Below are 27,826 nucleotides of genomic sequence, written 5' to 3' on the forward strand. Positions count from 1 at the left end.
GAGGCTGGCCGTGTGTCTGCAAAGGCTGGCTTTCATAGGTGGCTCCCCACCCCCCACTGTGCTCTCCTGGATATGCCCCACTCAGCTCTGCTGTATGATTTGTTTGTTGGGGCACAACTGAGGACTTTGTGTACCTTTGTTTTCTTCCCCCACTCCAACTTTTTTTTTTTTTTATAATTTCAAATCTACAGAAAAGTTGAAAGAACAGAAGAATGAACACCCCTGTATGCTTTACCATGATTGACCAATGTAACCATTTTGCCACACTTGTATTATGTTGCTCTTGTTTTTGTGGGCACATACTCCCTTCATTTACTCCTATATCTGCCTTTTCTGTTGTGCTCAACCATCTGAAAGTGAATTGCAGGTATCATAAACTTCATCTGTAAGTATGTCAGCATATATCTCTTAGGGATAAGGATGTCTTCTTACAAAGACATACCATTATGATCCTTAGGTACTTTAACATCAATACACTATTACCTGATAGTTTGTTAATATTCTTGTCTCAGCATGTCCAGTAATATCATTTAAAAGCCTTTATTTTTTTTGGTACGTCCAGAATCCGATCAAAGATCACATATTATTTACTTTTCATTCTCTTTGGTGTCCTTTCATCTAGCAGAGCACCCACCAACTTGGCTTTTTCTGTCACACACGTTTGTATATTGAAGAGCCCAAGTCAGTTGTTTTGTTAAATGTCCCATGATTTAATTTGTCTGATGTTCATTATTATCAAATTCAGATTAAACATATGTGCATTAACAACATAAATGATACATCTTTTTGAACAGTGACCTTAAAGATGGCTCCTATGTCCTTTCGACACTCCCCCAGTCTATCATAGCTTCCTCACTTTGTGGTAAAAAAAGACGTTTACATTTCATGCCCACACCCAGAATCAGCTATTTCTTTAAGAAGACTTACTTCTTAAAGTAATGTTAGAGGCCATAATTTAGCTTTAGGGGTCCCTGTTGCTACTAGAATAGTCATTGTTCCTAGCCTGTGGAAGAGTTAGGAAATTTTTTTTAAAGAAAAATATACTTTAAATTTATTTTACAATTTAAATTTAAGATTCAGGGTTTCTGTGCACTTGATTTTATATTTTGACATGTTATGGTGAATATATTGGTTCCTAATTTATATGAACATAATTACTTATTTGCTTTATCCTACTATATATTAATTTCAAAATAACAGTATATTATTACTAAAATGTGGTAAGATTTCTAATTATTTTATCTTGAGAATATATGCTAGAGTCCAGTTACTGTGCTGAAAGTTCATTTCAGTTCTGTTCACTTCTGCTTTCATAGTTAACTATTTTTATTTTTGAATTATCTTTTTAAAATACAAGTAAGTTCTATCTCTTCTAGATACAAGGTAACATGCTATACGCTATTCTGCAGTTTGCTTTTTTCACTTGACAGTGAAATCACTACCTAGCAGTACATAGAGATCTTTCTGATTCTTTTACAGCTGTATAGTACATCATTGTGTAACTATGTTAGACATATAGGTGGCTTAGTCTTTTGCATTACTGTATGATTGTATTAAAAAAAAAAGTTACCTAAGTATAGACTTGCACAGAATTGCAGACATTACTCAAACAGATTCTTGTGTGCCAGTGTTTGCAGGTGCACTCTTTACAATAATCAAAAGGTAGACACAACCCAAGTGTCTATACAGATGAATGGGTAAACAAAAAGTAGTGTATACATACAAAGGGATATTATGCAGCCATAAAAAAGGAATGGGGTTCTGATACATACAACATGGATGAACCTTAGGAGACATGGTAAGTGAAATAAAGCCAGACACAAAAGGCAAATATTGTATGATCCTACTGGTAGGAATGACGTATGGTAGGCAAATTCATTGACAGAAAGTAGATTAGAGTTTCCAGAGATTGGGGGTAAGGGGAGAATGGATAGTTACTGCTTAAATGGGTAGAGAATTTCTGTTTGGAGTGATGAATATTTTGGAAATAGTGGTGATGGTTGCACAATACTATAGATAAAATTAATGCCACTGAGTTGTACAGTTAAAATAGAAATTTAGAGAGACTATCCAAAGCAGTTGAGTCCCAGGAGCATTTAACAGGAACTCCAGAATGTTGACCCGAAATGGGTCTCTAAGCTTAAACGTGAAAAGGGTGCTTGAAACACCTAAATCTTTTGGTCGTGAAATAACGCCATAAACATTTTAAATTTGAATTTAACAGTCTTTTTCATAACTTTTTCTAACGCTTTTATATTTTCCTGTATTTTACTTGTCAGCAAAACTATGCAGTTAACATAACTAGTCATATTTAGTATCTGTTTTCATTTTATTAAGCACATAGGCTCCGAGAAGATGCCTTTCCTAAGGCCATACAGCCAAAAGGGACTAGGAACGCTCTTGGGTCCCAGTACAGTTCTTACAGTCATGATTTGTTAATTATATAATTATTTAATGACCGTCTCCAGTGTGCTAGGCACTGGGACTATAATAATAAACAACAAATTCCATGTCCTTTCTCAGTGTACAGTTTAGAAAAAGAGCCCCACAATTATCATACGTATCATAGTATATAGTACTATGTACATAGGCCCCACATATTGTACCATATAGTACAACTAGGTGGGTTAGAGTACAGAACCCTGTGGGAACACTTCACAGGGGCCGTTTGAAACAGTATATAGTATTCAGAAACACCTGCTGTCTGGTTTGGTTTATACTTGTATAACTGTGTAAGTAAGACGTAAGCTTTTTATCTACTTGGGAGACCTGATTTTCAAAGCTTAGCCTTTCAGTCTCAAACCAGCTACTTCTAGCTGGTACTTGAAACTCTGCTCTGGGAAGCACTTGTATTCCCCAGCTGTGCAAAAGATCTACCAGTCTTCCTTCATACGCCTACTGAAGTCTAGCACATACTAAAGTTCCTGATGCAAGGCAGATGCTGAAAAATGTTTATATTCACTAAGTGAGTTAAGGCTGTCCCAGTTGAGCCCTCCTACTGAACTGTACCAGTTTTGCTTCTACAACAGTACTTTACCTGCATGGGGATTTCCTTGTATTTCTGTGGCCTGGGCACTGATACTGTTACTTTAGTGTATTATCCTTTACCGACTGAACATGAACATATTCTGGAAAAAAGGTAAACTTTTGATTTTCATCTCAAAACAAGGCATCTCAGACTTCCATTTCTAGAACTTTTATGAGGAGCACAAATAATTCTCTGGTAATGTTTTTTTAAGGGTGACACTGAAACTATAGAAATACATAATTAGATATCTCTGTTTGCATTATTTTGTGAAGTATGTAAGTTTTAAGCTTTGTAAGATCTTTTGGTACCACCCTTCAATGGCAATTAAATATTTGTAATTTTATCTTAACTTTCAGGTAAAGAAGATACTCCCTCATTACTCGGTCTCTGTGGGTCTCTAACATCAGTGGCAAGTTACAAATCACTAACAAGTCTCAAATCTAATGACTACCTTGCAAGTCCCACAACAGAGATGACAAGTCCAGGCCTAACTCCATCCTGAAAAATTTTATGTAAAAGCCAGAAGTTTTTATGTTGCAAATGTTCTATTTACATAAGTTTGACTGCTGGGGAAAACCTTTGGAATTTTATATTGTTCTGGCACATATATGGAATCCTATTGCTTCTTTTAGAGAATTCAGTCTATTCCATGTGCCCTTCTGAGTGAAAAAAAATGATCCTGCCATTTTCATTTTAAGATTCTTACATTTGTCACTGAGGAAGTTTAAATATGAATAGGCTTAAAAAACTTTCAAATATCCTTTAAATTAATAACCCATTGTAAACGGTGATGTATATTTATTATTTAGCTGATTTTCATGTATTTAAATGCATCATCATTGCCAGGCTGAGTTGAAGGTTTTATTCTAGAGACATGTAAGTTTTTTCTTTTACTCTCTTATTCAATGATTTTCTAAAAATGACATGTTAATTTCATTTTTTCATTAATTTCTTCCTATATTCTGATGTTTAAATGCCTTGTTTTTAATAGGAGGAAATTCTCGGCTGGTTTCATAGTGGCTTATTCAGTTTTGGTATCAAAATTCCATTAACATTTTATAAATTTTGTAGGAATGTGCCTTTAGGCCATCACTAAATTTATGAGGGTCATATGGGAAGTATTTTACAGCGTTTCGGTAAAGTGGATACATTTCTTATCTTTATTTTCCCCAAGATTTTCTTAAGAGGTTACATAAAAATATCAAGTATTCCTCAATAGTTAGAAAACATTTAAAAATGTACAATACTTGAAAAAAACTCCAGGTTGATTTAAGGATTTGAGATCTTTAAAGTAAGGATTAGTAATCACCACACTAAATAATCTGACATAATAGGGTTGTTTTGTTGTCCCTTGTGTGCAACAATGAACCATGCCATGTTAACGTTAAAAATCCCTACACTTCTAAAGTTAGTTTTCTTTTTTGAAAAGTTATGTGCTATCAACTTTTTGCAGTTTTTGCAACTATATATTTCATCCATAAAAATCCCACCATACTGAAAGAAAAAAAAATGTATGAAGTATATTTTCTATAGTAAGTAATATGAGGAAAACACGATCAGTTGTGCCAAAGAAGTTTTCTATATTGTTTACATGAAGAGGACACAATACTTAATGGGGACTTTGTATGCTATTTTTGTTTATTAAGAAAACATTACATTCAAACTTAGGAGCTTGGACATAACAGGAAGAATGTTCCTCCTACAGCGATTTCTTTTATTCAGAGGAGGCAAGAAGAGCGCTGAACTTATACATCTTTCTTTGCATTAGAAATGTGTAGGAGTGTGGTGGTTCTCTGCAATACTTAGAGCTTTATTCTCATAATTTGGAATTTAAGATAAATAATAAGAAGGCTAGTCTTCTATGTAAGACACTTTAAGCAATGTTATTTCAGGGACAGAGGAGGCCTGGAAGCTGTTAAAATAAGTTATCCTAGATGTACCAGAACATATTCAGAGCTTTATTCCTTTAGCTTAAGGCTTTAGTACTTGTAAAAATGCAAATATTCTTGAAAATTGGTACCTTTTACCTGCTCTTAATTATGTATACCTTATTATGAGTGAGGTATCCAAAGCAATTTTTAATGAGCATGGGGCTGGAAGGAAGATAGAAAATGAGGACAGTGGCAACACTGGGAGAAGAGAGTAAGAAATGGCTAAGTTGGGGAACTTGAAAAATTTGAAGTTGGCTTCTTAAGCACTATTGCTGCTTTCCTAAAAAACGATCAGAATGTGTAAAAATGTTTTATCATTCACAGTCCACTCTGAACTGACATTTATTATTCCTCAGTGATTTAAAACAATCATTGTTAAATTTTTTCCATACATTTTTATAATACAGAAAGGAAATTCAAGATTCCATAATTGATAATTTTCCAGATTTGTCTAATGCATTCAGTAACCTGTGCATCTTCACATGCTGCTAAATGCAGATTTAAACATGACATCTGAGGATCATGACTTTTCCTCCTTTCTTGGAGCTCTTGGTACAGAATTCATCTGCTGATGTGAATTCAGGTTTCTGTACAGTTCATTTCACACTTGTTATATACGTAATGTCTGCATGAGGAAACAATGTATGTCTCAATCTTTAATTTTAGGTGGTAGTGTTTATTGTTTACACACCCTATCCAAAATAGAATGCTGAATTATATGCTGATATTTCCATGTGTATTTTGTTGCCTTGATGTACTATACTTGTTGCATGTATATTAAACGTTTTGTACTATGCATTAGTGGTTATATTTTTTCCTTGAAGTTACTTGATTCAAGTTGTACACTGAGCCTTGTGTTTTAGCAAATATGGTAAATGTATATTATTCAACACCTAAAATACTAATAGGACAAAAGTTTTAGAGAAATCTTTATTTTAACTCATATAAAATTAAATACCTTTTATTAAAAAAAATAACATGATATGGTTCAGAATACACAATATCTATTGAAGTGGTACAATACCATAGTGATTTGGGCAGTTGCTAATATAATTATACATCAGCCATATTTGTTTTCTCACCTATAAAATGGAAACATCACCATCTTCTCAGAACCTATGATAGCATCAAGAGGATGTCAGCATTAAAAGATATTATGTAAACTAAATTTTTATTTAAGTCATCTTTATTAGATTTACATAATTGTTTTCAATTGGTTAAAAATGTGTCTCAAATTTACAACTTAAGGAAATTCTCTGTAAAAGAAGTTCCTAGTTAAATCTCCAGTTTTGATAAATACACTGAATCACTTCTGAAATGTCACAGGACTCCTTTGAACATCAGGGCTCTTAAATATCTTTTAATCTTCTGTAAGCACAGCAGCCCCTATTTCACTTTAGATTTTGTTCTTTTTAACTGATGAGGGGATATAAAATTGTATCAATGACCTTATGGTCTCTTTCAAAAGTGTATTTTAGTCCAAACTAGTTCTTATTATAAGTCCCCATTATTTCTCTAAAACCCAAATAAAACCAAAGTTTCACTACATAAGACAGCCTTACTACATGTGACACATTCTAGTGTTTGCTGTGCTGTGTTGTGCTAAACTATGCTACCCTATTTTCTTTTCAGTTAAAAAAAAAAGCTGGTCTTGGAAAACCAACCAACCAACTCAACTCCATAATTACTAGAGCTATGCCAAAACATGCTTCTTTGGTTTCCCGTTGTCTTCTTGTTTTTCCACATTTGGGGCTCAATGCCTCCCAATTCCAGGTATGTTTAACTGGATCACCTGTCCTAATCATAGAAGTATGTCCCTGACACCCTGCCTCTCTGCTCCCAGGCTGAGTGGACAATCCCTCAGCTGTTCCATGTCTTCCTTTGCAAACCTGTCAAACAGCTCTGCCGTCTCCTTGTAGCCGGTGACAGTATCTGAAGTATTTTCTTATCTCAAGTGCTCTTTATACTGCCTACCACATAAAAGATCTGAGTAAATGTTGAATGTTAAAATTTATTTAAAAAGTTCATTTTGGAGAAAAAATTCAAAACTGATTCAAAAAATTCAAAACTTTCCTACATCCTTGGAACTCGTACTCCAGAAAGAGGGAAGAATTTAAAAAAGTCATATGTGATACCATATGTTTTCACTCTTATGTGGATCCTGAGAAACTTAACAGAAACCCATGGGGGAGGGGAAGGAAAAAAAAAGAGTGGGAGAGAGACAAAGCATAAGAGACTCTTAAAAACTGAGAACTGAGGGTTGATGGCGGGGAGGGACGGGAGGGTGGGTGATAGGTATTGAGGAGGGCACCTTTTGGGATGAGCACTGGGTGTTGTATGGAAACCAATTTGACAATAAATTTCATATATTGAAAAAAATAAAAAATATCAAAAAATGCATAAAAAAGTCATGTGGTTAAATATGTATAGTGAATAGTTTTCTTAGAAATAAAAGAAAAATTTATTTTAATTTCATCTCTGCTTTTTAAAAAAGTCAAATGTGTATTATATGGAAGGTAGCAAGTATGTAATACATGGATTTATTAAAAAACTTACACATAAATCAAATGTATGTGTTAGAAAACAACATAAATAGAAGGAAACTGCTTTCAGAAACATTACATAGAATATAATTTCTAGCCAAGCACTTTTTAGCTGCTATTTATTTAAATAAAACATTAATGCTTCTCTACCTCTACCACCTAAGTACAGAAAAAGCTTCATTTCACTCTTCTTTTCATCCAGATACGCTGCATGTAGTATGTATTAGAAAAGCTTCTAAGGAATTAGATTTATTTATTTTAATCCTGAATGATAAGAATTTTCCATATATGCAGTCATATAGTACTGGGGGTGGTGGCAGTATCCCTGTTGGTATTACTATTAAGGTGAAATATCAGACTGCTTCTTAAAAGTTACAAATTAAAATTTTTGTTTTCTACTGATCAGTTACCAAAAAGAAGCATAACAGAACCAAGGTAAATTTAATACTGTTAAAAAAATAAAATAAATTTAATACTGTTAAACATCAGTGTTCAAAACTTTCTTATATAAAGTATAGCATTAAAATAATGATTTTGTATGAAAATAGCTTGAAGCACAGTCATACTTTTAAGAAATCAAAATATTTTAATGAAAATGTCAAAGTCATAAATATTTATGATTTTATAGATGTTGCAATTTTAACGTAAATCAATAGAGGATAAAGCAAACACAAAAGACTACATACACACACGATCTGTTCTGGTGAAATAGATAAACTCTTTTCTATAATACAAAGTACATTAGTTCCTCTACAAACACTAGAGATCTGTCACCTGACAGATGACTCTATTTTAGAACAAAAAATACTTCACATTTCCTAGCATACATGTAGACTGCAATAAAGTGCTTTTTCTTATAGGATACAGATCCTGGGAAAATGAAACAAAAACAAAAAAAGGGTATCACTTTTGTCCTCTTCATAACCCTTCCCTGTCTCATTCCTGCAGTCATAAGCAACATTACTGAGGCGTTAGCCTACAGTGACTGAAAGCTATTTCTTCAAGGAAACTGCTGCCTCTTTAGTCTCTTGATCTAGCATACTAACATGAAGATGTGTAAAATCGAGGGACATTTTGGAAATATTTTGTGTCTTATACTATATTAGTAATCTCTATTGTGTTAGAAGAAGCCAGTACAAGTGACCTAGAGAACTCCACAAACAGTGATATCTGAATTACAAGATGGTTGAAACCAGAGGCCCTTCCTAGGCTGAAACATAAATTTTACTAATGTAAATGTAATGTGGTTTTCTGCTCAGCCAAGAGCCACTGTGCCAAACATTTAACACCATCAGAAAGACGACTCCTCTTTTGCAGAAACAGTGAATAGTCTTTAATCATCAAAAATATCACCTATATCACATAAACAGTTACATTTTGATTCATAAAGATAAAATAGCCATACCTTTGAGTGAAGAAATCCTAACACTGGTGAAGCCTTAAAACAGCAACAGGAAGTAAAAAAAAAAAAAAAAAAATCTAATGCATTTGAATTAAAGAAAGTAATAGGTATTATTTGCTAACTGCAAATAATGTTACTTAAAGACTGCCATCTATTATATACTTTGCTGAAATACTTAAATATCTACATGCATGATTTAGGTATGTATAAAAGACTTGGGCATTTTTCTTCTAGACTCTCCACATCATTAAGAACACAATTCAAAATGTTCTGATACATCCTACACATTCTCAATTATCAAACTCTCAGATTATTGCTTTCAGTACTTAGGAATAATTTTTCTTTTCTTTACAGGGACATTTAATGGATGTGATTTCTGGAATATCTTTTTCAGTATCTCAAAAATTAGGGTAACAGAATTTATTTTTAACTTAGGATTATGATTTAGAGGCAACGCAGAAACTACTACTCATTTACGTTATAAAACAGAAAATAAATCATTTTGAGATAATGGTGAGAGTTCTTGCCTAAGAATCTCCAACTTATTATTTGGCTTTGGTTGTTGCTTCAAGTTGAAACAGCATCACTGGTATTGTTGTCTTCTGGCATTTTGCATCTGGAAAAAAGCCTTCCCAGATTCATAGGTACTGATCATAATGGCACAAGCAGGAGCAATTTTAATTAAACGGGGAATGAGGCCTGAAGAGAGAATAGAAAAAAATCGTAACAAATTTTACCTTATGTTTAAAAAATGTAATTTATTTGATTTCATTCTGATAATGATCAAATGAAGTGATGTATCAAACACTGTGCCATCAACTGGTATCAAAGAACAAGCCAAATTACTCCCAAGCTCCTCACTTTAATTCCGTTTTACTTTATACAGAAGTTTCATCTTATTAAATCTATTCAGATTTTTTTTAACTTAAAGATGTTTAGGGAGAAGTCATAAATGTGTAATATTTTCAATAATTTCCTGCTAATTTAGGAAAAGGACAGACTGAAAAATAATCATTTTATTCAACAATTTGGTAAAATAAGTATTTTTACCTGTAAATAATCCTGCAAACCCATTCTTAGCAACAATGTTCTTCATGATAGTCCACGTTGACATATGCAAAGGCATAGAAACTAAATGTTAAAGAAATGATACATTATAAATTACCACTTAATTATTTCTAATACATATGACATACATCAAGTATTTATGGTCTTTGGGAATGTGGGGTGTATAATTTCATTATACTAAGAAAAGATCTATTTACCCAAAACTTACCCAAAGTCTTATATTTAATAGTCGGATTCATTAAAAAGAAAAAATAGAAAAATGTTGAAGGTTAAAGGTGTATAGTGTATAATATAGTGTATAATTATAGTGTATAATTTGTCACTGAGGTTCAAACATAAAGCTATAAATGAGCTATTCATGTGCAAAGTTTACTTACCTTTATTTTACACAACGATTCTAAGCAGCTGGCTTAACCCAAAGACTACTAGACACAGTAAGTAAAACAAGAGGCTGCTATGAAGCAGACACACTACTATGCAAACACTGTGATAGCTGCACACGGAAGTTGTCAAGGTCTTGGTTTGACACCAGTTGCATGAGGGGCAAACACTCCTCTATTTATCCTCATTAGCTGCTGGGAGCTGCTATTAGACTCCACAATCATCAATGTGAACATGGACAAGTGAGTCATTAAGAAAGATTAAAGTATATAGTATTAAGCATGGCCAGGGGAAAAAGGGAAAGGGTGGAGAGAGAGAGCTTTCAGAAATGGCTTTTTAGAATTTTGCCACTTAATGGAATGGGGGGCTCATTATCTCAAATCTCATTTATATAAATATCAGATTCTCTATGAAGATAAATGAGGCCTTGTTATTTAAGAAGGTGTATGATCAATATAAATAGTATAAATATAATAATTATAGCAACCCAACAAAAGGACATTTTTTAAACCAAGAACAAAGTATTTATTAATGAAATTTAACTTTCTAAAGAAAGTCAATGACAAAAACTTTATACTATGAGTCGGCAACTTCTGCATATTTGAATTATTCCATTTAAATTTGGGAAACAACTGGTGTAAGAAAGGAAACCAAATAGCCAGGTATTTTCTGATCTTGTAGAATTCAAGCCCCATACCAGTCCCTGTTTAAAGACTAAGGTGCAATAAATGCAGAAGAGAACAGACAGAAAGAGTTATTAACTGAAGATTAAGTCTCAGTAGAGCTCCAAAGCGATCTCCACAATATCTCCTAAGTTCCAACACCGAAGAGCTATTCCTATAGGAATATTGTAAGGAAACACCGTTGGTTACTATGTATTTCAAGCATAGACAACAATAAAATACTCATTTACTGACCATCCACATTTTTCAAATCCTAACACCTGTATCTTTTAGCTACAATTGAAGTCCTCAATATATTCCTTCTCAATACTATTGCTCTCCTTAGATGTAACCACTCTCTCTCCTTTTTCCTTTACTTTCTCATGCATGTGTTTAAACCTTTACTACATATGAACATATCCATAAATAATACATACTCTTGCTTTTTATGCTCTTAAACTTTATATAAATGCTATATGACATTGTACATTTGTAATGTGCTTTTAGGATTATCTATGTTGACAAGCATAGCTATATTTTATTCATTTTCATTGCTGTATGGTATTGCATTATATGAATGATCACAATTTACCCATTTCTTTGCTAGGGGCTATTTCAGTGCTTTCTAACTTTTGTGGATTATAATTCTTTCAGTGAGTATCCCTGTACATGTGCAGACATTTCTCTAGGGCACATATCTTAGGTGGAACTTCTTGTTCAGAGAGCCTTCTTGGCATTGCCAGATTATTTTCCAAACTCATACTCTCACCTGCCCAGCATTCGCATTACATTGCTCCGTATCCTCCCCAACAACCCAATGGGGATGTGAGCCAGGTTTATGAAGTGGAAACCTGAGATTAAATTTTTTTAAGTTTATTTATTTATTGAGAGAACAAGTGAGCAAGCGTGGAGGAGGGGCAGAGAAGGAGAGAAAGAGAATCCCAAGCAGGCTCCATACTGCAGCACAAAGCCTGATGTGGGGCTTGAACTCATGAACCTTGAGATCATGACCTGAGCTGAAATCAAGAGTCAGGTGCTTAACCCCACCCATTGTGCCTGAAACCTGAGATTAAAATTTTTAATTAAATATAAATGATGGACTCATGATAGGACTACATAAATGATAGGACTACATCCTAAAATGCTTCTTTTCCATTAGATGATGAGCTGTTGGACACTGCCTCATTTGTCTGTATATACCAGAGTGGAGGAGCCACTACAAATGGAGCATTTGGTAGGGATAAATAATATATAAAAATGAAAAAAATATGGGCTATTTATCACTCAAATCAGAAGTGTGGTTTTCAGAAGAAGTAAATATAACTGGTTCATAGCTGAAGCAGAGGAACAGGTAAAAGTGACCAAAAATAATCATCTAAAATTAAGACCCAAGGCTTATTCTAGATTTCTCCTTTGGGGTTTACTGGAGAAACATAAGGAAAAAAAACAGCTATCATCGGTAAGAGCTGAATCTAGTGAAAGAAGATGCCTCCCTGATGCCAGTCTCAACGAGGATGTATAATCATTATCATCTAGGGAACATTTTCAAAATACACAAGCTAGGGCCCCAGATTAGAACTATTAAATGAGAGTCCACTGGGGGTGGTGGCCAGCTTCAGATGTAGTAAAAGAGCACCCCAGCTGACTCCAAAGAGTATTTACCCAGAGAAGTGACTCTCAAAACCTTAGCCTCAGAATTTACCCGTAGAGATTCCCATCTTCTCCCTGTCACCATGTCTGTGCCCTCATGGCCATAGTCATGAATCACAATAAAGAAATATTCCCACTATAGTAAATACTTAATGCAATAGAGGAAACAGGAATTATGATTAGTTGGAAAGAAGAATGAAACAGTAATTTCAAACTACCAAGGGAGAACAGATAGGGCATAGGCAGCTAAAAGGCTCCCACCTAAAATAGGGAACTAGAAGAACCCTGATAATCAACTTTGATTACTTCTCGGGTTTTAGTTAGCTCCTATTATTAGTGGGAACTAGGACTATGGAAAGTCAAGGACAAAGTTGTCATCGGATTCAGTTTCAGGGTTTGGTAAGCAATGTTTTTTTCAACATATTATAATACCTATTTTACTTTGTATGCAAAATCTTCTATAATAAGATTATAAGAGACTTATCAGTCAGAAGGTTTACATGACATAATTTTGTAATGGGTAATTTCCAGTGGGTTTGCCACATTTTCCATAGATAATAATAATGACAGATCTGGTGGAAGCAACTAAGAGTACACTTTTGTTCTAGAAGAAATTACAGGTTATATAAAGAAGGAAAAATTGGATAATATGAAGAAAAAACCTATCCAAAGAAGCTAAAAAATAAACAGAAAAAAAAAAAAGAAATATGTATACTAATGAAACAAGAGACGATGGGTTCCTAGTAATTTCCTACCTTTCACCCTAATTTGTCTAGATTTATTTGAAAGGATAATTATAGGGGCGCCTGGGTGGCTCAGCTGGTTAAGAGTCTGACTCTTGATTTCAGTTCTGGCCATGATCTTATGGTTCATGAGATGGAGCCCCCACACAGTCTGTGAGAGCAAATCCTGTGTCAGGCTCTGCTAGTGTGGAGCCTGCTTGGGATCCTCTCTCCCTCTCTCTCTGCCCCTTCCCTGCTCCCATTCTTCCTCTCTCTTTCAAACTCTTTAAAAAAAAAAAAATAGTTATATAGTATGCAATCTTTTTTTTTTTTTAATTTTTTTTTTAACGTTTATTTTTACTTTTGAGACAGAGAGAGAGCATGAACGGGGGAGGGGCAGAGAGAGAGAGAGACACAGAATCTGAAACAGGCTCCAGGCTCTGAGCCATCAGCCCAGAGCCCGACGCGGGGCTCGAACTCACGGACCATGAGATCGTGACCTGAGCTGAAGTCGGACGCCCAACCGACTGAGCCACCCAGGCGTGCCTAGTATGTAATCTTCTATATAGCAGGTATGAGACTTAATTGATGGCAGGCAAAAGAGATTTTTAAATTTCTTAAATTTTGGAGGGGATTGAGAGTATTTTTTCTGGGCATTTCATTCTAACAGTATATTATAGTTTCAGTTAAGGCAGCAAAGGAAAAAAATCTTGTTTCCTTATTTTTCTTCTACCTGGAAAGAAAAACAAAAACAATCATGGCATCCTGAAAATGTTTTAAATTAATAAAACTTACTTTTATGACATTCATCTATCCAAAGTTGTGTCTGCTTTTGTGTTTTTACCACATCAAACGGCAAAGTTGCAATAGCTGCAATCTGTCAAAAAGTAAAATTGATTAAATTTATCTTTAAATTTTTTCTAAATGTTTTTACATTATTCTAAATAGGAAATTACTTCAGGATAATAATGGAAATCATAACTAAACTGAAACTTAAAATGAAACCATTATCTATTCAAAGAGAAATTGTTATTAAAGAAAAAATAACGTGTCCTATATATTTCTCCCCAAATTCAGAAGTAAATAGTCTCAAAAAAGCTCTGCTACTTTCCTGAGGTCACACAACTACTAGTGATAGAGTCAGAATTAGAACCAGACAGACCACTGACTCCAAAACCAGTATTCACAAATTTCCGATGCTCTTGTAGGTCCTACTATTCCTTTACTATACATGAAGGTGTAGAGGGAGAGAGAATCCCAATGTAATATTTTAAAACAAATTCTCGGGGCGCCTGGGTGGCTCAGCTGTTTAAGCGTCCCACTTCGACTCAGGTCACGATCTCGCGGTCCATGAGTTCGAGCCCGGCGTCAGGCTCTGGGCTGATGGCTCAGAGCCTGGAGCCTGCTTCCGATTCTGTGTCTCCCTCTCTCTCTACCCCTCCCCCGTTCAAGCTCTGTCTCTCTCTGTCTCAAAAATAAACGTTAAAAATTAAAAAAATAAAACCGAAATTCTCAATTATTTAGTAAGCATTTAAAAATTCCAATATTTTTAAATTGATTAAAAAAATTTATATGAACAACACTTTATGGGTTTCAACATCTTTATCAAATATAGCTATAGTAGTTCACAAATCACACTTTTAAAAACATCTAAGGGGCGCCTGGGTGGCGCAGTCGGTTAAGCGTCCGACTTCAGCCAGGTCACGATCTCGCGGTCTGGGAGTTCGAGCCCCGCGTCGGGCTCTGGGCTGATGGCTCAGAGCCTGGAGCCTGTTTCCGATTCTGTGTCTCCCTCTCTCTCTGCCCCTCCCCCGTTCATGCTCTGTCTCTCTCTGTCCCAAAAATAAATAAACGTTGAAAAAAAAATTTTTTTTTTAAAAAATAAAAAAAATAAAAACATCTAAAAGTGAATCAATGATTATTTTCAAAATGACCTAATTAAGGTTTTTTTTAAGAGTAAATTCCCTTAAGAATGTGTCATAATATTTGACATAATAGCCATGCAAAGTAAAAATGTTTTTCTTCCCAATTCACATTTGACAATAGGCTCCCAAAATGTTCCCCAAAATCAATTACATTGTATTTCACCCTAACGATGTTGTTTTAAGTTTCTGAACTAACATCAGTTTCAAAGATCTCAGGTAAGTGAAAATCAATTATTATTTCTCCCTCTCTATAATCTAGCATGTAGCAGCCAAAGGTAGCAACAATGTTATATAAGCCTTTGACACTTTCTAAAATGATGTGGCTTAGGCTGTTCTGTTTCCTGACAGAAAGTCTGAACATAACACTCATGTACTTTTTCTGTTACAGAAACAAATTTTTATCTGAAAACAGTCAAAGGGCAGCATTATAGGGCATCTAAAAGTAGGGAATTTTCCTTCACATTTTTGGAAAGCTGGTATAAAATCCTGGAGCCATGATCCAACTTTTTAAAAAAAGATATTAAGCATTTATTTTTATGTACAAAGTTGATTTTGTGATTCATCTGTTATAAATTTCAATATATAATAGTACTTGTTTTTCTTCATTCATGCTGGATTAAGATATAATGAAAATACAATTAAGTTACATTTAATCACCTCACAAATAAGAAGAATAATGAAAATACCTTGCTGGTTTTTAACTACTTAAATTACTCAAAAAGTCAATGGGCGTATAATTTACAGAGTTAAATCTGACAGAGCCCAGACCTGGAAACGCTCAAATCTAAGTTTTGAGCTCAATCACAGTGGCTTCCTTAGCTCCAAGTTTTCTGGTACAATTATTCCAGTATTTTTCTGCAGGTCTCCATCCCTTCACTATGCTCCTTCAATCTTGTTTTCATTTGGTTCCAATAGGTCAGCATCTCATTCTAGGTCATTACAAATTCATTTTGTGTAAGACCACTACACAACTTTACCTTATGTGGAAGAGTTAGAAAAAGTGAACTCTCTACTACCTAAAAAAGGTCATTAGAGATTCTTTCCTTCTGATTGTAATTTCTGTTAAAATTCCTTTAAGGAATGCTTACCAAAATGTTCCCAAAGAAATAGGAATTAGCGCAGAGGATGAAATTACTTCTATTCAATCTGATTATACATATGAAATGACACTCCATGAAAAATTACCTAACCAGATATACTGGCATTTAATTTAATGAACAAATGGGCAAATATCTGGTAAATAATAAAGCACTATTATAACTGTAATGATCTAAGAAATCCAAATTTTTTTCAGAAAAATGTATTTGTCATATAATAAAACCATGGACACAAAGTACATTTTAAGACATTTAATGACTAATAATTTATTTCCTCAAAAGGGGATAGTCAATACTTTAAGCCATGCAGCCCAAAAGTGGTATCTCAACAGATAGGAAATGCTATATAATTTGTTATAATAAGACAACTACCGTTATTCTGGAAAATTAACAACAAAATAATATAAACTTACAGAACCAGACAATGCCCCTGAAGTAAAGTGGATCATAAATGTTGGTTTATATAAACCAGATTTCTCACACAGCCACTTCTTTAAAACTTCATAGTTATACCAGTACAGTGCTATAAAAACAGAGAATGAAATGAACATAGAATTTAGAAGTAAAATGTGAACTTTATTTATAAATATATATATTAAAGGAAAAGAGTAATTCTAACCTTGACACACCCTACTTCCTGCTTGGACACATACTAGATGAGATTGAAAAAGAAGGGGGCAGGGGGGAAGGGAAGAACCAAATTCTCAGAAATGTTCTAGCAGTCTTATAAACAAAAAGAACCCCTATGCAACAGTAAAGTAGGACTTTAATTCCAAAGCCTGACAAGGTCAGTAGGAGAAAACAAAATTACAGTTCAATCTCATTCATTAACAAAGGTATAAAGATTCTTAAAAAAATAAAAAATAAAAAAAAAGCAACTGAAGCCAGAAGTATTTTATAAAAGATCATACACTATGACTAAAGTGGGTTTTCATAAGAGGAATGCAAAGGTAGTAAATATAGCAAATAAATGCCAAACACTGCATTAAAATGCCCATGCAATAATCTAAAATTGATGGAAAAGCATTTCATAAAATTCAGCACATTTTCATTTAAAGCAAAGCAATTTCTTGAAAACCTGGGATAAAAGAGAATTTCTTTAAATAGAAAAAGGATATGCATCAAAAACAATAGCAAAAGTAATTAATGGTGAAACAACAGAAGTATTTCCTTTAGAATGAGAAAAAATGATAGGGATGTGACATTATCATTGCCATTTATTATTCAAAACTGTTCTACGGAGCATAGTAAGATAGAAAAAAAAATAGGGGCGCCTGGGTGGCGCAGTCGGTTAAAACGTCCGACTTCAGCCAGGTCACGATCTCGCGGTCCGTGAGTTCGAGCCCCGCGTCGGGCTCTGGGCTGATGGCTCAGAGCCTGGAGCCTGTTTCCGATTCTGTGTCTCCCTCTCTCTCTGCCCCTCCCCTGTTCATGCTCGGTCTCTCTCTGTCCCAAAAATAAATAAAAAAAAACGTTGAAAAAAAAAAAAGAAAAAAAATAAAAGCTCTAATGATTAAAAATGAACAAAGTAGTTATAATTTATATATTAATGTCTATATAGAAAATCCAAAAGACAAAATTATTAATAGAAATTTAAAAGTAGCTGAATATTAAACACAATCTAACAGACAAAAATTAATTATAACACTGCCCCAGCCTAAGATTTGGAATTTTTATTTTAACAGAGCTTTTAAAATAGCTACCAAGAGGAGTTAAGATGATAGAACAGGAAGGACCCCATGCTTGCCTCATTCCTTAAACTCAACTAGATAAATACTAAATCAATCTGAACAGCCAGGAAATTGACCTGAGGACTGAGAACACAAACTGCACGTCTAGAGGGAGAAAAGAGGCCACATCATGGAGGGGAGGAGATGGAGAGATGTGATTTGGGAGAGAAAGAACCTGGTTCTGTGGACGGGTGGGGGCCCTGATCAGGGAGAGAGGGAACAGAGATAGGGAAGGAGGGAAGGAGGGAAAGAAAAATACTGGATTACAAATGTAGACATAGGAAACTCAGTAACACCATAAAACATAGTAACATTCATCTCATAGGAGTCCCAGAAGAAGAGAGGGAAAAGGAGGCAGAAGGTTTATTTGAGCAAATTACAGATGAAAACTTTCCTAATCTGGGGAAAGAGACAGACATCCACATCCAGGAAGCACAGAGACAGACCTCCCATCAAAATCAATAAAAGCAGGCCAACACTGAGACATGCTGTAGTAAAATTTGCAAAATACAGAGATATGGCAAGAATCCTGAAAGCAACAAGGGAAATGAAAACTGTAACTTACAAGGAAAGACAAGATTCACAGCAAATCTCTTCACAGAAACTTGGCAAGCCTGAAGGGGTGGCATAATATATTTATTCAACGTGCTGAATGGGAAAAATATGCAGCCAAGAATACCCTATCCAGCAAGGCTGTCATTCAGAACAGAAGGAGAGATAAAGAGTTTCCCAGAGGGGTGCCTGGGTGGCTCAATCAGTTAAGCTACCCAACTTTGGCTCAGGTCATGATATTTTGGTTCGTGAGTTCAAGCCCCACATCAGGCTCTGTGCTGACAGCTTGGAGACTGGGGCCTGCTTCAGATTCTGTGTCTCCCTCTCTCTCTGTTCCTCTCCGCTTACACTCTCTCTCAAAAATAAATAAAACATTAAAAAAAAAGAGTTTCCCAGAAAGACAAAGAAACTAAAGAACTTCATGACCACTCCTAAAACAGCCCTGCAATAATTAAAGGGGACTTTTTGAGTGGGAAAAGAAGACCAAAAGCCACAAAGACAGAAACAATGACAAAACAAGTAATAAAATGGTAGTACTAAATTCATATCTATCAATAATTATTCTGAATGTAAATGAACTAAATGCTCTAACCAAAAGACACAGGGTGTCAGAATGGATTACCAAAACAAGACCCATCTACATGTTGGCTACAAGAGATTTATCTTAGACCTAAAGAAATCTGCAGATTGAAAGTGAGGGGTGGAAACCATTTATCAGGCTAATGGACATAAAAAGAAAGCTGGAATAGCCAAACCTGTATCTGACAAACTAGATTTTAAACCAAAGAATGTAACAAGAGATGAAGAAGGAAATTAGATAATAAAGGGGTCTATCTAATGAGATGATCTAACAATTTTAAATATTTATGCCCCCAACTTGAAACCCCTAAATATGTAAGTGGGACTTTAACACCCCACTTACAACAATGGACAGATCATCTAAGCAGAAACTCAACAGGGAAACAATGGCTTTGAATAACACACTGGACCAGAGGGATTTAACAGAGATCTTCAGAACATTTCATCCTAAAGCAGAGTACACACTTTTTTGAGTACACATGGAACAGTCTCCAAAACAGATCACATACTGGGTCACAAATCAGGCCTAAGCAAATACAAGAAGATTGATATCATACTATACATTTTTTCTGCCTGCAATGCTATGAAACTTGAAGTTAATCACAAGAAAAAATTTGAAAAGACTATAAATACATGTAGGTTAAAGAACATCCTAATAAAGAATGAATGAGTTCGCCAGGAAATTAAAGAAGAAATAAAAAATAATACATGGAAGCCAATGAAAATGGAAATATAACAGTCCAAAACCTTTGGGATGCAGCAAAGGTGGTCCTAAGAGGGAAATATATAGCAATCCAGGCCTTCCTAAAGAAGGAAGTAAAGTCTCAAATACATGACCTAACTTTACACCTAAAGAAGCCAGAAAAGGAACAACAAATAAAGCTTAAAGCAAGCACAAGTAGGGAAATAATAAAGATTAGAGCAGAAATATATGATATAGAAATGAACCAACAAACAAAAACAAAACAATAAAACAAATTAATGAAACCAGGAGCTTGTTCTTTCAAAGAATTAACAAAATTGATAATCCCCTAGGCAGACTTATCAAAAAAAAGAGAGCAAAAGGACCCAAATAAATAAAACCATGAATGAAAGAGCAGAGATCACAACCAATACCACAGAATTAGTTATAAGAGATTATTATGAAAAATTATAAATTTATAAAATATTATAAAGCTGTAATCATGAAGACAGTATGGTACTGGCATAAAAACGGACACAAAGATCAGTGGAACAGATTAGAAAGTCTAGAAGTGGATCCACAACTACATGGTCAACTAATTTTCGACTAAGCAGGAAAGAATATCCAGTGGAAAAAAGACAGTCTCTTCTACAAATGGTGCTAGGAAAACTGGTCAGCGACATGCAAAAGAATGAAACTGTACAACTTTCTTATACCATACACAAAAATCAATTCAAAATGAATGAAAGACTTAAATGTGAGACCTGAAACCATCAAAATGCTAGAGGAGAACACAGGTAGCAACTTCTTTGATCTTGGCTATGGCACTTCTCACTAGACACATCTCTGGAGGCAAGGGAAACAAAAAACAATCATCAACTCTTGGAACTTCATCAAGATAAAAAGCTTCTGCACAGTGAAGGAAACAGTCAACAAAACTAAAAGACAGCCTATGGAATGGGATATTTGCAAATGACATATCAGATAAAGGGTTAGCATCCAAAATCTATAAAGAACTTATCAAACTCAATACCCAAAAAACAATCCAGTTAAGAAATGGGCTGAAGCCTTGAATAGACATTTTTCCAAAGAAGACATCCAGGTGGCTAACAGGCATATGAAAAAATGCTCAACATCACTCATCATCAGGGAAAAGAAAATCAAAACCATCATGAGATACCACTTCACACCTGTCAGAATGGCTAGAATTGACAACACAGGAAACAAAAGATGTTGGCGAGAATGTGGGTAAAGGGGAAACCTCTTACACTGCTGGTGCGGATGCAAACTCATGCAACCACTCTGGAAAAGAGTGTGGAGGTTCCTCAAAAAGTTAAAAATAAAACTACCCTACAACCCAGCAATTGCACTACTAAGTATTTATCCAAAGGATACAAAAATGCTGATTCAAGAGGGCATATGCACTCCAATGTTTATAGCAGTACTATCAACAATAGCCAAACTATATGAAGAGCCCAAATGTCCATCGACCGATGAATGGATTAAGAGGTGGTATATATACCCAATGGAATATTAGTCGGTGATAAAACAGACTGACATCTTGCCATTTTCAACAATGTGGATAGAACTAGATTGTATTATTAAAAGTGAAAGAAGTCAGTCAGAGAAAAACAAATACTCAAGAAATATCACTCCTATGTGGAATTTAAGAAACAGAACAAACACAGAAGGGGAAAAAAAGAGGGAGGTGAACCATGAGACTTTAACTATAGAGAACAAATAGGATTACTGGAGAGGAGGTGACTAGGAGATGGGCTAAGTGGGTGATAGGCATTAAAGAGGACACTTGTTGGGATAAGCACTGGGTTTTAGATGTAAGTGATGAATCACTAAATTCTACTCCTGAAAGCAATAGTATGCTGTATGTTAACTAACTCGAATTTAAATACAAACTTAAATAAAATAGCTACCAAAGTTGGAGGTAGGTGTACCCATAAATAAATCTAAAAAAAAAAGTTGTACATAATATTAAGAAAATTTTACAACTCTACTAAAACACTTTAAAAACTTAGAGTTATATAACAGAGATATAGGACAATACTGGAGGGGGGAAATAAGGTAAGATCAAACATTTAATAATGCACTAGTAATTTAGACAACACTGCAGTATTAGCAAAGGGTTAGACAAACTGTCCAGTGGAATAGATCCAGGCATGTGTGAAACTTTAATGTGACAGGTTATACTGCAAACTCCTGGAGCATATATGGTTATTCAATAAATGATGCTGGGATAACTACCATCCATATGAGGGAGAAAGACAGTTGAATACTTACTTCAGTTCTTAATCGCAAATCAATTATGGATAAGTGAATGGCCAATGAAACAGTGCCCAATCTCATTAATAATCAGGCAAGTATTAAGTTAAAATAAGATACCACTTTAACTTACTAGGTGAACAAAAATTATGAACTTTGATAGTAAAAGTGCTGGTGAGGGGATGAAATGAAGGAACAGAAAACTGGTAGGTGTACTGATCTACACAATCACTTTAAAAAAGAATTTGAGAGGTGCCTGACTGGCTGTCAGCAGAGTATGCAACTCATGATGTCAGGGTCATGAGTTCAAGCCCCACATTGGGCATGAAGCCTAATTAAAAAAAAAGAATTTGATATTACTTAATAATTAAAATATATATTTATATGAACTAACAAATCTAATACTGGACAAATTCTTGTACACCAAGAGTCTGTTAAAAACATTCACAATAGCACGCACTTGTTTACTCATAAAGAAGAGTAAAAATTTTTTAAAGTTATACGTAAAAACAAAAGTAAATCTTAAGATTCTTAAGTAAAATAAGCTTTTAAAGCTCAAAAAGAGGTGCCTGGGTGGCTCAGTTGGGTGTCTGACTTTGGCGCAGGTCATGCTTCTCGGGGTTTGTGGGTTTGAGCCCCAAGTTGGGCTCTGTGTTGATAGCTTGGACCCTGGAGCCTGCTTCAGATTCTGTGTCTCCCTCTCTCTGTCCCTCCCCAATTTGTGCTCACTCTCCCAAAAATAAACATTAAAGAAAAGCTCAAAAATAGGCAAAACTAAATAACATACTGTTTAGAAATAATAGAAAAGATCAATGAAACCAAGAGTTGGTTTTTTTGAAAAAAATAAACAAAATTGATAGCCTCTAGCCAGGCTTCTCAAAAAGAAAAGGGAGATGACCCAAATAGATAAAATCATGGATGAAAATGGAATTATTACAACCAATCCCTCAGAAATACAAGCAATTATCAGGGAATACTATGAAAAATTATATGCTAACAAACTGGACAACCTGAAGAAATGGACAAATTCCTAAACACCCACACACTTCCAAAACTCAAACAGGAGGAAAAAGAAACAGACCCATAACCAGCAAAGAAATAGAATCAGTTATCAAAAATCTCCCAACACATAAGAGTCCAGGACCAGATGGCTTCCCTAGGGAATTCTACCAGACTTTTAAAGTAGAGATAATACCTATCCTTCTCAAGCTGTTCCAAAAAATAGAAAGGGAAGGAAAACTTCCAGACTCATTCTATGAAGCCAGTATTACTTTGATTCCCAAACCAGAGACCCAGCAAAAAAAGAGAACTACAGGCCAATATCCCTGATGAATATGGATGCAAAAATTCTCAAGAAGATACTAACAAATCGAATTCAACAGCATATAAAAAGAATTATTCACCATGATCAAGTGGGATTCATTCCTTGGCTGCAGGGCTGGTTTAACATTCGCAAATCAATCAATGTGATACATCACATTAATAAAAGAAAAGATAAGAACCATATGATCCTGTCAATCGATGCAGAAAAAGCCTTTGACAAAATTCAGCATCCTTTCTTAATAAAAACCGTCGAGAAAGTCGGGATAGAAGGAACATACTTAAACATCATAAAAGCCATTTATGAAAAGCCCACAGCTAACATCATCCTCAATGGGGAAAAACTGAGAGCTTTCCCCCTGAGATCAGGAACACGACAGGGATGTCCACTCTCACTGCTGTTGCTTAACATACTGTTGGAAGTTCTAGCATCAGCAGACAACAAAAGGAAATCAAAGGCACCAAAATTGGCAAAGATGAAGACAAGCTTTCACTTTTTACACATGACATGATATTATACATGGAAAACCCGATAGACTCCACCAAAAGTCTGCTAGAACTGATACATAAATTCAGCAAAGTCGCAGGATACAAAATTAATGTGCAGAAATCAATTGCATTCTTATACACTAATAATGAAGCAACAGAAAGACAAAAAAGAAACTGATCCCATTCACAATTGCACCAAGAAGCATAAAATACCTAGGAATAAACCTAACCTAACCCAAACCAAACTACAGACACCTTATGAAGGAAACTGAAGAAGATACAAAGAAAGGAAAAACATTCCATGCTCATAGGCTGGAAGAAAGAATATTGTCAAAATGTTAATACTACCCAAAGCAATCTACATATTCAGTGCAATCCCAATCAAAATTGTGCCGGCATTCTTCTTAGAGCTAGAACAATCCTCAAATTTGTATGGAACCACAAAAGATCCAGAATAGCCAAAGTAATGTTGAAAAAGAAAACCAAAGTGGGAGGCATCACAATCCTGGACTTTAGCCTCTACTACAAAGCTATAATCATCAAGACAGTACAGTTATTGGCGCAAAAACAGACACATAGACCAACGGAATAGAATACAGAACCACGAACTGGACACACAAACTATGGCCAATTAATGTTTGACAAAGCAGGAAAGAGTACCAAGTGGAAAAAATTCTCTTTAGCAAATGGTGCTGGGAGAACTGGACAGCAACATGCAGAATGAAACTAGACAACTTTCTTATACCATTCACAAAAAATAAACTCAAAATGGATAAAGGACCTGAATGTGAGACAGGAAACCCATCAAAACCCTAGAAGGGAAAGCAGGAAAAAACCTCTCTGACCTCAGCCGCAACAACTTCTTACTTGACACATCTCCAAAAGCAAGGGAATTAAAAGCAAAAATGAACTACTGGGACCTCATCAAGATAAACAGCTTCTGTACTACAAAGAAAACAATCAACAAAACTAAAAGGCAACCAACAGAATGGGAGAAGATATTTGCAAATGACATATCAGATAAAGGGTTAGTATCCAAAATCTATAAAGAACTCACCAAACTCCACACCCAAAAAGCAAATAATCCAGTGAAGAAATGGGCAGAAGACACGAATAGACACTTCTCTAAAGAAGACATCCAGATGGCCAACAGGCACATGAAAAGATGCTCAATGTCACTCCTCATCAGGGAAATACAAATCAAAACCACACTGAGATATCACTTCACACCAGAGTGGCTAAAATTAACAAATCAGGAGACTATTAATGCTGGAGAAGATGTGGAGAAACGGGAACCCTCTTGCATTGTTGGTGGGAATGCAAACAGGTGCAGCTGCTCTGGAAAACAGTGTGGAGGTTCCTCAAAAAATTAAAACTAGATCTACCCTATGACCCAGCAATAGCACTGCTAGGAATGTACCCAAGGGATATAGGAGTGCTGAGGCACAGGGCCACATGTACCCCAATGTTTATAGCAGCACTTTCAACAATAGCCAAATTATGGAAAGAGCCTAAATGTCCATTAAATGACAAATGGATAAAGAAATTGTGGTTTATATACACAATGGAGTACTACATGGCAATGAGAAAGAATGAAATATGGCCCCTTGTAGCAACGTGGATGGAACTGGAGAGTGTGATGCTAAGTGAAATAAGTCATACAGAGAAAGACAGATACCATATGTTTTCACTCTTATGTGGATCCTGAGAAACTTAACAGAAGTCCGTGGGAGAGGGGAAGGAAAAAAAAAAAAAAGAGGTTAGAGATAGAGCCAAAGCATAAGAGACTCTTAAAAACTGAGAACAAACTGAGGGTTGATGGGGGGTGGGATGGAGGGGAAAGTGGGTGATGGGCATTGAGGAGGGCACCTGTTGGGATGAGCACTGGATGTTGTATGGAAACCAATTTGATAATAAATTTTATATTTAAAAAAAAAATCGAATGGTAAAAAAAATTCAGTATAGCAGTGACCACTGGATGTGGCAGTCGAGGCGGATATATGTCATGATTTGAAAAACTGCAGTGTTCTAGTTCAGAGATTGAACTGGTGACTTCACATGTGTTCACTTTATTAATATACTTCATAATTTATACTGTTACTTTCTACTTGTCAAATATTATAGTAAAAAAAATAATTGGCCTATGAATCTATATTTCTAAATAGCATTAACTGAATATAGAAGGTTGAAGAAAAATAGTAATGGAAAGGGCAAGATGCATGTGAATAAGAGAGCCCAAGAAAAGGATTAACTCAAAGGAAAGAAGAAAGAGGAACTTTAATACAAGGGTTCTCAATAATTATTCATCTCAGGTCTTAAACAGAAAATTCTGTGATTCACAAGAGAAATATTACTGAAGTATGCACATTTTGTAACTTATTTGTTAGTTTTATACTTCTTTTTCATAATTTTCTGTTTCTTCATAATTCAATAATTAGCACAATTTTCTGATTAATAATAGTGTTTTACAGGATACTCAAAGGGGAAGATTTTGATCTGTAATAATTGAAAAAGCAGGAGTCAATATAATTCACAGGTGGTATTTAATGTATTTTATATTTTGATTTGTATTAATTTATTTACCTTACTAATTATGGCATTTAGAATAATGTCAAAGGTAGTTTGTATTATCTAAATATGACTACACACCAGTTAATATCTTTTAAAAAGTTAAAAAGAAAGAAGAAAGAAAAGCTTGTATTAGACAGATACTATTCATTCAATAAAGACTCATAAAGATCTGAGAGCCCAACAACAAACTAGAAGTTTATGGTCACTAAAGAAGATAACTTACTGTTAGCCTTAAAGGGTTTAAATTTAGTTGATTTAAAAGTGATATATACATCAGACAACACTACCTAAAATTGAGCAGATACTAAAATAAATCCTACCTGAGAATGGTACGTCTCTAAGAACAGTAGGAGCCCAGCCCCTCCAAAGGGAAATCCAACCATCTTCAGACACTTTCCTGCTGATAAATCGATGTAATTCTTCATAAGAAAACTTCTTAGATTGCATCTTGGTTCTAATCAATTCTAATGGACTTATCACAGTTACTGCACCAACTAATACAAACAAGTAAATATAAGAAAATAAAAACAAAACCATGTACGATGCAAACATATATACAAAAATATTTCATCATTATATATAAAAAAATTTTATTCTGAAATGTCTGCAAACCTTAAAATCAAATAGGTAAGGATGCCAATATATTGGTGCACCTTATTTTTCCTTTATAAGAGTATTTCTTAAAAGTCTGTTTTCATTTAACTTCCTCTTTCTGGTTTCAATTCTTTTTCTTTTTTTTTAAGATTTTATTTTATTTTTTTTAAAGTAACGTGTAATGTCTAATATCTATATTCAATGTAGGGCTCAAACTCTCAACCCTGAGATCACGAGTCATGTGCTCCACCCACTGAGCAAAGCCAGGTGCGCCTAGTTTCAAGTCTTTCAAGAGCAGTTCCAGAAATATTACACATCAATTAAAGTACTATAAAACCTCACTTTTATATTTCTCACGGAGAGAAATATCCTTCTTCACAGAGGCAAATTCCCTTCTGAATAGACTCTGAATCCCAGAGTCTACAAGGAAAATGATTCAGGACTTGGGCATCAATTTGATATCAACCTGACATTAATCTGACATCTGATGTAACTCTAAAATCTAGAAAATATAAAGTCTAACCTCTCTGCCCAAGATTCAAAAGGGATGGGTTGATCCCCTCCTATCCTATGGCAATCACCATACTACGACTCAAAGAGTATAGATATTAACAAATCAGTAC

The 27,826-nt window shown here is 34.8% G+C and overlaps 2 protein-coding genes across 6 annotated transcripts in view; one reads left to right on the forward strand and one right to left on the reverse strand.

Annotated features, from left to right (window-relative positions):
• The window catches only part of RUNDC3B (RUN domain containing 3B), a 154,796-nt gene extending 149,041 nt beyond the window's left edge, over positions 1 to 5,755 (forward strand). For all 4 annotated transcript variants that reach the window (XM_030307893.1, XM_030307895.1, XM_030307894.1 and 1 more), the window contains one exon: positions 3,385 to 5,755. In XM_030307893.1, the coding sequence (XP_030163753.1) occupies positions 3,385 to 3,530 (146 nt within the window). In that variant the 3' untranslated portion in view covers positions 3,531 to 5,755. The remainder of the gene's footprint in view (positions 1 to 3,384) is intronic.
• SLC25A40 (solute carrier family 25 member 40) overlaps positions 1 to 27,826 on the reverse strand; it is a 69,577-nt gene that overhangs the window by 7,615 nt on the left and 34,136 nt on the right. The window contains exons 8-12 of one of the 2 annotated variants that reach the window (XR_003967147.1): positions 26,930 to 27,103; positions 16,823 to 16,932; positions 14,183 to 14,264; positions 9,955 to 10,035; positions 8,908 to 9,603 (exon numbers count right to left, since the gene is read on the reverse strand). Coding sequence is in view for 1 of the 2 variants with exons in the window: in XM_030307897.1 (XP_030163757.1) it covers positions 9,488 to 9,603; positions 9,955 to 10,035; positions 14,183 to 14,264; positions 16,823 to 16,932; positions 26,930 to 27,103 (563 nt within the window). In the remaining variant the exon portion in view is untranslated. Of the gene's footprint in view, positions 1 to 8,065; positions 9,604 to 9,954; positions 10,036 to 14,182; positions 14,265 to 16,822; positions 16,933 to 26,929; positions 27,104 to 27,826 lie in introns of those variants that run through there. The other variant, XM_030307897.1, reaches the window with a different exon arrangement.

Source organism: Lynx canadensis, chromosome A2 (genome assembly GCF_007474595.2).
Source record: "Lynx canadensis isolate LIC74 chromosome A2, mLynCan4.pri.v2, whole genome shotgun sequence".
In the NCBI taxonomy this organism is placed as follows: domain Eukaryota; kingdom Metazoa; phylum Chordata; class Mammalia; order Carnivora; family Felidae; genus Lynx; species Lynx canadensis.